Consider the following 14,200-nt stretch of genomic DNA (forward strand, 5'->3'; position numbering starts at 1 on the left):
CCGGTTATTCCCATTAGCCCGGCGGGCACTGCCGGGAGCCCGGAGCCCAGGCGCCGACTCTCCACCACTTCCCGGCTTCGCCAGCTCGTAGGAGTTGCCCACCTCCCTGGGCCTCAGTTTCCTCGTCTGTAGCACAGCAGAAAACAGCACAAAGACCCATCCTTGTGAGCTGGTGGGAGAGACCGGGAACAATGTAGAATGTTCAGTGGGGCGCCTGGGTGGCTCAGTCAGTTGAGCCTACGACTCTTGATTTTCGGCCCAGGTCCCGATCTCATGGTCATGGGATCGAGCCCTGCGTCAGCCGCCACACTCAGCGTGGAGCCTGCTTGGGATTCTCTCTCTTCCCTCTCTCTGCCCCTCCCCAGCTCGCTCACTCTCTCTCAAAACAAATAAACATTTCTAGAATGACCGATGGGATAAGTGCTGAGGAGAAAACAAGTTTCTTGATTCTCAATCCTCCCCCATCAATTGCTCCCGGAATTGCCAATATGCTCCGGTAGGTGACAAAGGGCTGCAAAGGTCGCTAATCCACTGACCTGAACGCAGGGAAATTATCCTGCATTATCCGGGTGCCCGAGGCAATTGTGAGGGTCCTTACAGGTGGAGGAGGAGGCAGGAAATTCAGAAAGAAGGCAGCAGGTCAGAGATGCCACGCGGCCGGCAGCCTCGAAGACCAGAAGGGGCCATGCCGGGAAGCGGAGCCACCTCTAGGGGCCGAACCGGCAAGGAAACGGATTCTTCCCGGGCCCCGGGGGGAACAGCCCTGCCCAGGACTCCAGCCCAGGGAGGCTCACCGGACTTCCGGCCACAAGCGTAAAGAGTAAATGTGTGTTGTTTAAGGCAGTGGCTTTGTTCGAGCAGCCGCAGGAACCAGTACACTGGTTAGGATTCTTCTAGCACCGAGGGCCTCTCCGAGAAGGAGGGAGCTGCGGGGAGGTGCGGGGGAAAGGCATTCCAGGCTGAAGGAGCAGCGAGCGCAAAGGCCCTGAGGAGGCTGGTGTGACTGGAGCGACGCTGGGCAGGGAGGTGACGGGGAAGACGGTCAGTCCCTCGTGGATTTGAGCAGGAGGACAGGCACCAGTTAGGTGTCTTCTCTCCACATTCTCACCTGAGCAGGACCCCCCTCCTGTTCTGGGTCTTTTCCCCGGGGGCCTGCCGTCCCCCATCCCCCCATCCCTCGCTGCCCCTGCCGCTTCCTTGTCCTTGTCCTGTCAGCCATTCACACGGCTCCCTGGCCCTACTTCTGGGTCTGGCCTGTGCTGCCGAAGCCAGGCGCTTGCTCTCAGGCTGGGAGGAAGACATAAGAGGACAGGAAGCACCCCGCCCCCCACCGTCCCAGTTGGGGGGGGGGGGAGTGTTTTAAGGGGGACCTTCAGGGGCCAGGGGAAGATGAGGGAACCTGGGGTTGCTGGCTCCAGAAGGCCAAGAGGGCTCTCCAGAGGGCCAGTGGGAGGGAAGGGGGCCATTCCAGAACCTGAAAGAACTCTCAATGAAACCTGGAATCCGAGGAGGGCAGTTGTTACTGACAGGTGATGGGGGTGGGTCCCCGCCAGGCCACAAGGCCTCCAAGGGGTCGCTGAGGGCTGGACTTGGTCCAGGACAATGGGGGGGCGGGGGGGGGGGGCAGAGGTCAGTCCTGGGCTCAGAAAGCCCCCTTGGGGATGGTGTGGGGACAGCCTGGCGGCCAGGAGGCCTGGGAGAAGGCTGAGGGTCCAGATGGGAGAGGACAGAGGCCTGAGTCCAGACCCTGGGGAGGGGAAGAGGGACACAGTCCGGCGATTCTGGGGGCAAAAGGGAGGAATGAGGGCCAGACCCCTGGGACCCTGGGACAGTGGAGGGCCACCCCCAACAGACGAGGAGAGGTTTGAGGTCTGGGGGACAGGCTGAGCTCAGTGGGATATCAGGGATGTGACAGACCAGGTGACATCGGGGGAGGGAGACCCGGGTCAGGGGCTCAGGAGATGGCTTCGGGGGTCTGTCCCGGGAGGCATGAGTGTGTGAGAGCCCAGGGAGGGAAGCAGGTAGAGCGGGGCCTGGGCAAAGGTGGGGTCCTCTTTTAGGGGTGGCCAGAAATGGGGGACCCAGAGGCACAGGGAGGCCACGGGCAGGGAGACGCAGGGTGTGTGTCCCTGACCAGGCCTCAGGCTGGGTCCACCCGGACGGACAGCAAGTTCTTCCAAGGACACAGGCTGAGCCCTGACACCCGAAAGAAGGCGGGGTGCAGACACAGCAGGACGCCCTCGTAAAGCCAGCCTGACGTGTGGGACTTGGGCTTGGCGCCTCTGGTTCCCAAGACTCCCAGAGGTCAAAGGGCAACTTGTAAAGTGAAAAGTCAAACAGCACATGAGAGAGACGGCTGGGGTCCTGGGTCACCCCACCTTCGGGCGCGGCGCCCACACCACCCTGCCCTCTCTGTGCCTCTTCAGCCTGCTCGCTGTCCCACACCCGGGTCTCGACTCCTCCCTCCCTCCCTCGGTGTCCCTCTCTTGGTCTCTCTTTTTGGATGTTTCTGTGTCTCCATCAGCCTTCATCTCCCTGCGCCATCTCGGGCCCCCTCCTGCCCTCTGTGCCTGTCGCCTGTCCCATGCCGGTTCCAGACAGCCTGGCGGGACTCCCTGAGTGTTTCTATTCTTGGGCCTGAGTGACCTCCCCAGGTGCCTTCTCCGCTGTGGCCTAATATGGTCCGAGTGAGGAGCCGCAGCACCGGGTGGGACCTGGGGAGGGGCGGGGGTCGGGCCCTCCCTCCCCTCCTTCCCCTCCCTCCCCTCCCTCCCCTCCCCTCCCCTCCCCTCCTGCTCTCAGCCCCCCTCCCGGGCCTGCGCACCCATTCAGTGCTTCCTGTCTGCCCCTCACCACGCAGCATGCGCCCTGCACCCTCACTAGCCCTCACCTTCGAGGCCGCCACTTCTCCCGGGAGCAAGGCCTGGCTCAGGCTGTCCCTTGCCCCGGGGCGCCCGGCCAGGCGGGTCCCAGAGCTCCCGGTGGTGAGGGGCTCCCCGGAGTCCTAGGCCGCCCGTTGGGGGCGCACCACGCAGACCCGCGGGGGCCTGTCCGCCCCGCCTCGTTTCGGGAAGGGGGGACGCAGTCACGCGGCAGGTGCAGGGTGGGGTGACAGCTGTCCCGCGCCCCCCGGTGCTGACAGCTGAGGCCCGATTTAGCTCTGGGAGCCCGGGGCTGACCAGATAAGGCGGTGGCGGGGAGTGGTCCCGCCCCCAGGGCGCCCCTTAAATTGCCCAGATGGGCCTGGGGGACGGCCGCCGCTGACGCCAGGTGAGGGACCACGCGCCTTCCTCGACTTCCCCGCGGTCTGCCCAGCGGCTGGGCCCTCTCTCTCTCTCTCTCTCTGTCCCCGTCTCCCTCCCTCTCTCCCCGCTTCCCTCCGTCTGTAGGTCCGTCTCTCTCCTCCTCTTCCCCCTGCCCCGCTCCTTCCTTCCTTCTCCCTCCTCTTCGGTTCCTTCCCAGCTCTGTCCTTCTCACTCTCCGTGGCTCCCCCTCCCCTTTCTAAATCTTGGCCCCTCGTCCCTGTCGCTCTTCTCCCTCATCTTCGCTTCTGTGTCTCTCTCTTCCTCGTCTTTTCCTCTCCCTCCCCGCCTCTCTCCATCTGACTCTTCCTCCCACCGACGTCTCCCCTTGGCCCGTCTCTCCGTCCCTCCCCCACGTGTCTGGGCCTCACTCTCTCGTGCTCTGTCTCTCTCCACCTCTCCCCTCCGTCTCCGTCTCCCGACCCTGTCGTCTCCTGCCCCCTCCCCCCTCCAGCTCCCCGTCGGAGGCCGCCAGGCCCTCTGCTGCGGTTTCTGCTCAATAAAGCCGTTCTGTCCTCACTCTCTCGCTCCCCTGGCCTCCTCCTTTCCTTCCTCACTCCTCCGACCCGATCCCGGCGGGCCTCCCTCCCAGAGACAGCAAGAAACTGAGGCTGACAGACCGACCGAGAGGCTGGGGAGAGAGAGAGAAAGACGATGCAGAGGGACACCCGGAGTCAGTGAAACAGAGACCAAAACGGGGCCAGAGACTCAGAGGTGGGACAGACTGTGGGACGGCAGAGACGCCCAGAGACACACACAGTGAGGTGGGGAGACGCGGAGACACAGAGGGACTCAGAGACCCAGAAACGGAGACCGGGCAGTGCCCCGCCCCCCTGACACAGCTGAGCAGCCCACCCGCCCCCCCACCCCCAGGCCCTGTCAGGCCCGGGACAATGCGCCCTTGTCCCCGACCCCGCTCCAGTCGGGCAGCTGGAGGGTGGGCTGGGTCCCAGGGGAGGGGCAGCCACCAGCCGGCCCGGCTCCGGCCTCCACCCTCAGACTCCCCCTTCTCCCCCATCCTCCTCCCTCTGGCCTCCCAGCCTGCTTTCTGCTTTGCCAGGGAAGGGGACAAGCGTTTCCAGGGCACGTGCTGTAAGGACGTGAGACGCCTCCTGGCCTCCCCGGCACCCTCTTGTCCCCTTCCCCTGGACCCCCCGCCTGTTCTTCCGGAGCGTCCAGCGTCCGGCTCCCATTCCTGGAGGAAACGGGCATTTTTAAATCCCTAGTGTTTGTCGGGCAAGTTCCACACACCGCCTCTCACCTGATACTCTTGGCTCTGCTGTCCCTTCTGCCCGCCCCATTCCCTGCACTTCTTCCCGATCCGTCTGAAAATGCGCATTTGTGGGGCACCTACTGTGTGCTGGGAAATTTACAAACTGTCTCCTCTCTCGACTACACTTTTCTCCTCCCCTGATTCCTTTCTTCCTTCTCTCCTTTCTGACCTTCGGCTCCCTCCCTCCCCTCCCGGGGGAGGGAATGGACACATATTGAGCACTTGCTGTGTGCTGGGTAGTTTACACATCTTCCCTCCCTTCCCCCACACCTTCTTCACCCCCTTTCCCCCGTCTCTCCTCTGTCCCCTCCGCATCCTTCTGGGCTCTCTGCTCTCTTCCAAGGCGAAGCACACGCATTTGCCGAGCACCTATGGCATGCCAAACAATCGCCTGTGCTTCCTCCTCCACTGTCCTCTCACCCTGCTGTTTCACGGACCTGTGGTTTCTGCTGCTTTCTGCTCTCTGCCACAGAAGGAATGGGCACTTATTGAGCACCCACTGTATGCCAGACAATCTCCGTACACTCTCCTCCCCCCTCAATTCTCCCTGTTCCTTCATTTCTGACTTCTCCTTCTTTCTGCTCCATCGGCTCTTCCTTGGGGAAGACGACAAGCAACCAGGGAGCACCTACTGTATGCCAGGCAATTAACATTCCATCTCATCTCCTCTTGCCTCTTTTTCCCTGTCCCTCTCGCTCTGCCGGGCTTCTCCCTTCCCTGGGCCCTCTTTTGGGAAAGAGAAGGAGCATTTACTGAGCACCTCCTGTGCGCCCATGATTTGCCTGCACTACCTCCGCCTGTGCCTCCTCTCCTCTGCCAGTTCTTGAGGTTCCTTCCTTCCTTCCTTCCTTCCGGTCCACCACCCTCACGGCCTCCTCTGCCCTCGACCTCAGCCAACCTTCCTTTCCCTTCGCCCGCCCGTGCCTGCGTCTTCCTTTTCCTCTTGTTCCCTCTCTGCCCCTAGGAAGGCAAGGCGCCCTTACTGAGTGCCTCGTGGGTACCCACAGCCTAACCTACACACTCGCTTCTCCTGGGCTCCTTCTCTGCTCTAGCTTGTCCCCCTCCTCTCTGCTCCGTCTGCTCTCTCCTGGGGAAGGAGACGGGCATGAATTAAGCACCTGCTGTGTGCCGCTCCCACGCATACACTGCCACGGCTTGCTTCACTGCCTCTGTTCTTCCTTCTCTCTTCCTCTCTGCTCCCTTCCCTCCTCCTGGCTGCTTGTGTGCTCATTACCAAGGAGGGGAATGGGCAGTTATTAAGTACCTACTGCGTGCCCGCTGTCCTACATACACCGTCTCCTTCCCTCACAACTTCTCCTGTTTATTCTCTCTGCTGGAGCCTACGCTTCCTGTCTTCTTTCTCCTGGGAAAAGAACTATCCCTTAATAAGCACCTACTGTATGCCCAGCAATTTCCACCAATGACTCTCTCTCTCTCTCCCCTCAGGCTGTCTTTCCTCCCGTTTTTCTGCTACGACGGTCTCTTCCCCTTCTTTCTGACTTGTTTCTTTTCTCCTGGAGACGGGAATGGGCATTTCGAGCGCCTACCGTGTGCAGGCTCTTTACAAGCACAGCCTCCCCTGCTCACTGCCCCCTTCCCCCTTCCCCTTCCCCTGCCCCTCCGCTGCCTCTTCCTTCCTGCTCTCAGTGCTGCCAAGGGGACAGGGAAGGGGCACTGGTGGAGCACCAGCTGTGTGCTGGGCCATTCACGCACACCGACGGGGCTCCTTCCACCTTCTGTCCCGCCCTGCCCCTCCGCCGGCTTCCTGTCTTCCTCTTGTTCTTCCTTCTCAGTAGCGGGAGCTCGGCACTTCCAGGCAGAAGGGATCTCGGGGGCCCTCCGGGGGGGGGGGGGTCTGTCACCACCGCTGCAGAAGCGCAGGCCACGGTGACAGCAAATCCGGGCTCCAGTTTGATTCCTTCATTAGAGAAAAGAGCGGATGTGGGTAATGGCCACTCTCCGGTGTCGGGGGAGCGACAAGGGGACCGAATGAAGGCTGAGAGAGACAGCAAGAGAGAAAGTGCTAGAAGGGAACAAGGGAGGCAGCGGGTGCCCACTGCAGGAGGCGCCTTACTACCTCCCCCCTCCCCCCCCCCAGCCGATGGCCACACGGAAAACGGAAGGGGAAGGGGGCTTTCCTCCCCCTCCCCCCCCCTCGCTCCAGTGTCCGCCCCACCCCCGCCCGCCAGCCCGCCTCGGTCAGACCCCCTGACCGGCCGCCTCGCGTCTCTCTCAGCCCCTCTCTCTCCCTCTCTCAGACTCTCTCTGTGACTTCCGCTCTCAGACTTTGTCTCTCTCACGTTCTCTCTTTCCCTGACTCCGTCTCTCTCAGACTTTGTCTCTCTCTGACTCTGTCAGATTCTCCTTGAATCTCTCTCTGACCCGGTCTCTCTCTCCGTCCCTCTCTTTCTCTCTCTTTCACTGTCCCAGACTCTCTGGCTGAAACTCTCTCTCTCTTTCAGACTGTGTCTCTCTCAGACTCTTAGACTCTCTGACTTCGTCTCCCTCCCTCCGTCTTTGACCCTTTCTGACTCTGTCTCTCTCTGACTCTCAGACTGTCTCCCTCAGATTCTCTCTCTCAGACTTTCTCTCAGACTCTTTTAGGTCCTCCCTCAGACTCTTGTCTCTCTGACCCCCCCCCCCCCCCCGTCTCTCAGAGTCTCTCTCGGACTCTCTCACACTTTGTCTCTCTCAGAGTCTCTCTCTTTCAGACTCTCTATGACTTTGTCTCTCAGACTCTCTCACACTTTGTGTCTCTCAGAGTCTCTCTCTTTCAGACCCTCTATGACTCAGTGTCTCTCAGACTGTCTCTCTGACTGTCTCTGTCTCCCTCAGATTCTCTCTCTCAGACTCTCCGTCTCTCCCTGTCTCTCTCTCAGACGCTCTCAGACTTTCTCTCAGACTCTTTTAGGTTCTCCCTCAGACTCTTGTCTCTCTGACCCCCCCCCCCCCCGTCTCTCAGAGTCTCTCTCGGACTCTCTCACACTTTGTCTCTCTCAGAGTCTCTCTCTTTCAGACTCTCTATGACTTTGTCTCTCAGACTCTCTCACACTTTGTGTCTCTCAGAGTCTCTCTCTTTCAGACCCTCTATGACTCAGTGTCTCTCAGACTGTCTCTCTGACTGTCTCTGTCTCCCTCAGATTCTCTCTCTCAGACTCTCCGTCTCTCCCTGTCTCTCTCTCAGACGCTCTCAGACTTTCTCTCAGACTCTTTTAGGTTCTCCCTCAGACTCTTGTCTCTCTGACCCCCCCCCCCCCCGTCTCTCAGAGTCTCTCTCGGACTCTCTCACACTTTGTCTCTCTCAGAGTCTCTCTCTTTCAGACTCTCTATGACTTTGTCTCTCAGACTCTCTCACACTTTGTGTCTCTCAGAGTCTCTCTCTTTCAGACCCTCTATGACTCAGTGTCTCTCAGACTGTCTCTCTGACTGTCTCTGTCTCCCTCAGATTCTCTCTCTCAGACTCTCCGTCTCTCCCTGTCTCTCTCTCAGACGCTCTCAGACTTTCTCTCAGACTCTTTTAGGTTCTCCCTCAGACTCTTGTCTCTCTGACCCCCCCCCCCCCGTCTCTCAGAGTCTCTCTCGGACTCTCTCACACTTTGTCTCTCTCAGAGTCTCTCTCTTTCAGACTCTCTATGACTTTGTCTCTCAGACTGTCTCTGACTCTCTCAGTCTCTCTCTCTTAGACTCTCTCAGACCGTGTCTCTCTCAGTCTCTCTTTTAGACTCTCTATGACTTTGTCTCTCAGACTCTCTCAGACTGTCTCTCAGACTGTCTCTGTCTCCCTGCCTCTCTCAGACTCTTTTAGGTCCTCCCTCAGACTCTCTTCTCTCTCTCTTAGACTCTCTCACACTTTGTGTCTCTCAGAGTCTCTCTCTTTCAGACCCTCTATGACTCAGTGTCTCTCAGACTGTCTCTCTGACTGTCTCTGTCTCCCTCAGATTCTCTCTCTCAGACTTTCTCTCAGACTCTTTTAGGTTCTCCCTCAGACTCTTGTCTCTCTGACCCCCCCCCCCCGTCTCTCAGAGTCTCTCTCGGACTCTCTCACACTTTGTCTCTCTCAGAGTCTCTCTCTTTCAGACTCTCTATGACTTTGTCTCTCAGACTCTCTCACACTTTGTGTCTCTCAGAGTCTCTCTCTTTCAGACCCTCTATGACTCGGTGTCTCTCAGACTCTCTCTCTTAGACTCTCTCAGACCGTGTCTCTCTCAGTCTCTCTTTTAGACTCTCTATGACTTTGTCTCTCAGACTCTCTCAGACTGTCTCTCAGACTGTCTCTGTCTCCCTGCCTCTCTCAGACTCTTTTAGGTTCTCCCTCAGACTCTTGTCTCTCTGACCCCCCCCCCCCGTCTCTCAGAGTCTCTCTCGGACTCTCTCAGACTGTCTCTCAGACTCTCTATGACTCGGTGTCTCTCAGACTCTCTCCCTCTCTGTCTCACTCTCTGATTCTCTCTCTCTCTGACTTTGTCTCTCTCAGACTCTCCGTCAGACTCTCGGACCTTGTCTCTCAGACCCTCTCAGATTCTCTCTCTCTCTCTCTCTCTCTCTCTCGGACTCTCTCACACATTGTCTCTCAGACTCTCTCAGACTGTCTCCCTCAGATTCTCTCTCAGACTTTCTCTCAGACCCTCCGTCTCTCTCCCTGCCTCTCCCTCGGACTCTCTTCCCTCTCCGACCCTCTCTCTCTCCGTCTGACTCGCAGACTTTTTCTGACTCTCTCTCTCACTCTGTCTCTCAGACCATCTCAGGCGTTCTCTCCCTCAGAGACAGAGTCTCTGTCTCTGATTCCCTGTCTCAGTAAGTCTCCTCCTTCATCTTTTTTCTCACCTGCTCCCCTGTCCCCACCCACTTGGTCTCCGCATCATCTCTGGCCCGCTCTCCTCCTCACACCACCTTCTAGTTGCTTCTGCTCACACCGTCTTGATGGTGTCTGGCTTCTCCTCCTCCTCCCCCTCTCCTTCCCCCTCCTCCCTCTCCCCTCTTCCTCCTCCTTCCCCCTCCTCCTCCCTGTCTCTTTCCCCCTGCTCCTCCCCCTCCCCCTCCTCCCTCTCCCCCCTTCCTCCTCCTTCCCCCTCCTCCTCCCTCTTTCCCCCTGCTCCTCCCCCTCCCCTTCTTTCTCCCCTTCTCCTTCTCCCTCCTCCCTCTCCCCCTCTTCCTCCTCCTCCCCCTCCCCTTCCCCCTCCTCCCTCTCCTCCTCTTCCTCCTTCCCCCTCCTCCTCCCTGTCTCTTTCCCCACTCCTCCCCCTCCCCCTCTTCCTCCCCTTCTCCTTCTCCCTCCTCCCTCTCCCCCTCCTCCTCCCTTTTTCCCCCTGCTCCTCCCCCACCCCCTCTTCCTCTCCTTCTCCCTCCTCCCTCTCCCCCTCTTCCTCCCTCTTTCCCCCTGCTCCTCCCCCTCCCCCTCTTCCTCTCCTTCTCCCTCCTCCCTCTCCCCTCTTCCTCCTCCTTCCCCCTCCTTCTCCCTCTTTCCCCCTGCTCCTCCCCTTCTCCTTCTCCCTCCTCCCTCTCCCCCTCTTCCTCCTCCTCCCCCTTTCCTTCCCCCTCCCTCCCTCCCCTTCCCCCTCCTCCCTCTCCTCCTCTTCCTCCTCTTTCCCCCTCCTCCTTGTCTCCTTCCCCCTCCTCCTCTCCCTCCTCCCTCTTCCCCTTTCCCCTCCTCCCTCTCCTCCTCTTCCTCTCCCTCCCCCCTCCTCCTCCCTGTCTCTTTCCCCCTGCTCCTCCCCCTCCCCCTCTTCCTCCCCTTCTTCTCCCTCCTCCCTCCCCCTCCTCCTCCCCCTTTCCTTCCCCCTCCTCCCTCTCCCCGTCTTCCTCCTCCTTGCCCCTCCTTCTCCCTGTCTCCTTCCCCCTCCTCCTCCCCCTCCCCCTCTTCCTCCCCTTCTCCTTCTCCCTCATCCCTCTCTCCCTCTTCCTCCTCCTCCCTCTCCTTCCCCCTCCTCCCTCTCCTCCTCTTCCTCTCCCTCCCCCCTCCTCCTCCTCTGCCTCCCCCTCTCCCTTCCGTCCCCAGCTGGGCCTCCCCCCACACCCCCACGCAGGTTTTCTTCATTCCTCTCATCGTGCGCCTCAGAGTTACTCTTTATGTCACACACACCCCTCCCCCAATTCTGAACCGAAGCTCCTGTCCTTCTTCACCCTCCCCCACCCAACCCCACCCCGGCTGGCTCCCTGCCCCGCGGCTCTCACCCTCTCACCCTCTCCGGAAGCTTCTCTCCTTCCCCCAGGACTTCAAGCCCACCCCATACCCTCCTCCCCGCCGCGCTTCACTCCGCCCCCTCGTCTACCCCCTCCCTTTGCCCTCCAGGCGGTGGCGACGGGGACGGAGGTGGCATCCACACAGCAGCGCCCAGGACAGGAGGGGCCGCTCTGGGGGCCCCCTGTGGCAGGTCCCCCACTTCCCTCCGCTTCTCTGCGCGCCTCTCCTCTTCCTCTACTCCTGTCTCCTTCGCTTCCAGCTTCTTTTCCTTGTATCTGCTTCTCACGCCAACCTCCCGTTCTTCGGGTTGTGCTCGGGGAGCACTGTCCTGCTTTCCACCTGCCAGTCCCTGCTCCCCTCCCCGTCTCCCGGCTTCGGGCGCTCTCTCACACGCCGATTCTGTCCCCCCGCCGTCCCTCCACGGGGTCTCCTATTCCCCACCCCCCTTTCCGTCCACACTCTCGCTCGGCTTTTCACTGGACCTTCTTTTCAAGGACTTTTTACTCCTCTTTCTGCTCCGTCTCCCCCCCCCACCCCCGCCCGGGTCCTCCCGCCCTTGCGTCTCTACCCCCTCCACGCCCTCCCCCCAACGTTTTCCTTCTCCATTTCTCCGCCTGGTGTCGTCCCCGACGGTCTCCCTCATCCCGTCGCGTCCGTCGGTCTCTCGGCCCCACATCTGCCCCTCCCCCCAGGTCCCCGGCCGCCTCCGACAGCGGGGAGGCCCCCGGCCGGGTTCCCCCACGAGCTGGTGACACCCGTCTCCTGCCCCCGAAGAGACAGCCCCGTGGTTTGGGTGTCCCATTTCGCGACAGTCAGGTCACGTCCCGGGACCGCCAGCCCGCCGGTCTCCAGCTCCTCGCGCGCCCGGGGCCGGGGGACACTGCCGGCGACCCGGAAGGGCCCCGTCTCTCAGGAGGCGGCACAGCCTCCCTTGCCTCTTCTCTGGCTCCGGCTCTGTCGTTCCTTCGGCCCCCTTCATCACCCGGCTCCTTCCGCACGCCGTGGGCTCCGGGCTGTCGGTGTTCCCGGCTGTCACTTCTTCGTCTCCTGTGACACTTCTTCCGTGACAGAAGCGCCCGCGGCGTGGCGGCCGGGCGCCGAGGAGGGAGAGGCGTCTCCGCAGCGGGGTGTGACCTCGGTCTCCGGTCGCCTTTCCTCGGCCGGGCCCCCACCCCAGCCCACCCCACCCCACCCGACCCCGGCCCCGGCCTCGGCTTCGGGGAGTGCGCGTGCCTGCCCCTGCCAGTCTGCGCGCGCGCACGCGCCTGTCTGTGTGCGCTCGCCTGTGCCTCTGCGTCCGCGCGCGTCTACCTGTGCGCGTGCGCGCCCCGGCCCCTGCGGGGGGGCCCCCTCCCCCCGCCAGTGTTTCCGACCCCCTCTCCCTCCCCCCTTCCCTTCCCCTCCCCCTCTCGCTCCCCAGCCGCCCCTCACTGCCCCCCTCACTCTTCTCGGCGCGGCTTTGTGCTCTCTCCTCCCCATCCTTTTTCTTCCACTCCCTCCTCTCTCACCTCCCCACCCCCTCCGGGCTCCACGCGCGCCTGGCACTCCCCGCCCCTCGCTCACACCCCTCCTTTCTCGGCCTCTCTCCTCCTCCGCCCCGCTCTATCCCGCCTGCTCGCTCGCTCGCTCGCTCGCTCTCCACACTCGGGTCCCCCTTGTTCTTGTCTCAGTTCCCGTCCGCTCTCCCCCCTTCCTCTGTCTGCTCTCCTCCCTGTCCTGCTCCGCCTTGCCCTTCTCATCGCGGCCCTGGCCGAGCTCTCCCTCCTTCTCTGTCGCTGTCCCCGTTCCTCCCCGTCCCCTTCCGCTCTCCCCGCCCCGCGTCTCTGCCTTCTTACCCCGTCTGGCCTCGCGGCTCCCGGTTCGCTCCTCCGCTCCGCACCCTCCCCTGCTCTCCCGGACCGTCTTCTGCCTCCGCCCGTCTTCTCCCGTGCGTTCCCTTCCACTTCCGACTCTCTCCCTCCTTCTCCTTCCCCAGACGTCGTTCTCCCCGCCACCGTCTCCCCTCTCCGCCTCTCTCTCAGGGCCTCCCCCCAGCCTGTCTTCTCGGTCTCCCTTCCTCGTACCCCTCCTCATTTCGTGTGTTTCCCCCTGCGCTTTCTCTTCCCTTCTTTCCTCCTGGCTCCCCTCTCCTGCTGGCTTCCATCCGTTCTCTCCCCACCCCTTCATTCTCTCTCCCTCTTTCCTTCTCTCTCCTCTCTGAATCTGCTGCTTCTCTCTCTCTCCCCTCCCAGACATCTCCCCTCGCACTGGCCTCCTTTCCTCTGAGCCTTGTCTCCCGGGAGGCCCCTCCACGCCCAGCCCCCCGCAGGGGCCCTGAGCTCCTCTCCCGTCTCCCTGCCTGAAGTCTTGAGCTGACATCCACCTGGGGATCGGTGCCGCGTTCGTGGCAAGAGGCTGGACAGCCCGAAGCAGGGCTGCGAAGCCTGCGGCCCCCCGAGGTGCAAGGGCATGTGTGACACCCTGTTTCTCTCTCTTTTCTGTCTGTCCTGGACCCTGGACACTGCCCGGAGGAAGGAGGCCTGCCCCTGGCCCAGGAAGGAGGAAACGAGGAGCTGGCTCAGAGACCGGGAGTGAGTTGCCTGGAGACCACAGCATGTAAGTGGCAGGGCAGGGACTGGCTGGGCCACCCTGCTCCTTCCCCACTCTGCTGATCCCTGGTGGGCTTGGTGAGCATGGTGGGAAGGAGGCTGCCTCCTTTCTGCCCCGTTCCCCTCCCCCCCCCCCCCAGTCCTCTCTTCCTCAGGCGACATGGAGCGTGGGAGGACCTCACCCGACTCCCATTTCACGGATGAGAACATAGGCACCGGTGTTCCCGAAGATCAGCATCTGCTAGGACAGAGGCTTCGTGGGGACGCCGGCCTTCCCAAAGGGCCAACAGCACCCCCTGCAGGGCACTTCTCTTCGTGGAGAGGGGCCATGTGGGCCCGACCTCCCCAGAGTATCCGGCGGAGTATCCTATGGGCCTGGGAGGTATTCTCGGGCGGCGCGAAACCTTTTATCGCCGCCTACTGATAAAGGACGGAACTGCAACCCGGCTGGATTAGGCACCGTGAATGGCCGCGACAAACACAAAAACAAAAAAGCCCTGCAGGGACTGGAATGCTTGGGGGGAGGGGGTGGGTGGGAGGAGAGCTGTTGGTGGGGGGAGGGGAGACGGGAAATTTGCAAAATTCTGTAAAAATGTGAAAATTTTCACTCCTGGTCAATATGGAAACATCATACCCAGCAAGCTCTTTGGTTTTCAATTGAAACCAACACCCTTCACGTTTTCAAGTCATTCCATGGGTGGGTTCTTTCCGCGTTGCCATGGAAATACAAGCATGACTCTTCCCGGAGAAACAAAGGAAAGTTGCTTGGCGGCCTGTTTCTAGGAATTGGGCTACGTTGAGTTTTCCCCTGTAAGGACACCATTGTGTCCTGCTGAGATGGAAGGTGGGTGCCAGC

The 14,200-nt window shown here is 61.3% G+C and overlaps 2 protein-coding genes across 2 annotated transcripts; one reads left to right on the forward strand and one right to left on the reverse strand.

Moving 5' to 3' along the window:
• Positions 1-15: 15 nt before the first annotated feature.
• Positions 16-2,863, reverse strand: LOC131500149 (uncharacterized). Its single transcript, XM_058708920.1, has 4 exons — positions 2,854-2,863; positions 795-2,456; positions 537-593; positions 16-126 (listed from the first exon to the last, which is right to left on the reverse strand). Exons 1-2 carry the CDS (start codon positions 2,861-2,863, stop codon positions 1,360-1,362), a joined length of 1,107 nt encoding a protein of 368 aa, XP_058564903.1. The 3' UTR covers positions 16-126; positions 537-593; positions 795-1,359.
• Positions 2,862-13,985, forward strand: LOC131500150 (proline-rich protein 36-like). The gene is made up of 5 exons (XM_058708921.1): positions 2,862-2,984; positions 4,343-4,394; positions 10,865-10,946; positions 11,827-13,351; positions 13,500-13,985. Exons 1-4 carry the CDS (start codon positions 2,862-2,864, stop codon positions 13,019-13,021), a joined length of 1,452 nt encoding a protein of 483 aa, XP_058564904.1. The 3' UTR covers positions 13,022-13,351; positions 13,500-13,985.
• The last annotated feature ends 215 nt before the right edge of the window (positions 13,986-14,200 follow it).

The sequence above is a fragment of the Neofelis nebulosa genome, chromosome 17, assembly GCF_028018385.1.
Source record: "Neofelis nebulosa isolate mNeoNeb1 chromosome 17, mNeoNeb1.pri, whole genome shotgun sequence".
In the NCBI taxonomy this organism is placed as follows: Eukaryota; Metazoa; Chordata; class Mammalia; order Carnivora; family Felidae; genus Neofelis; species Neofelis nebulosa.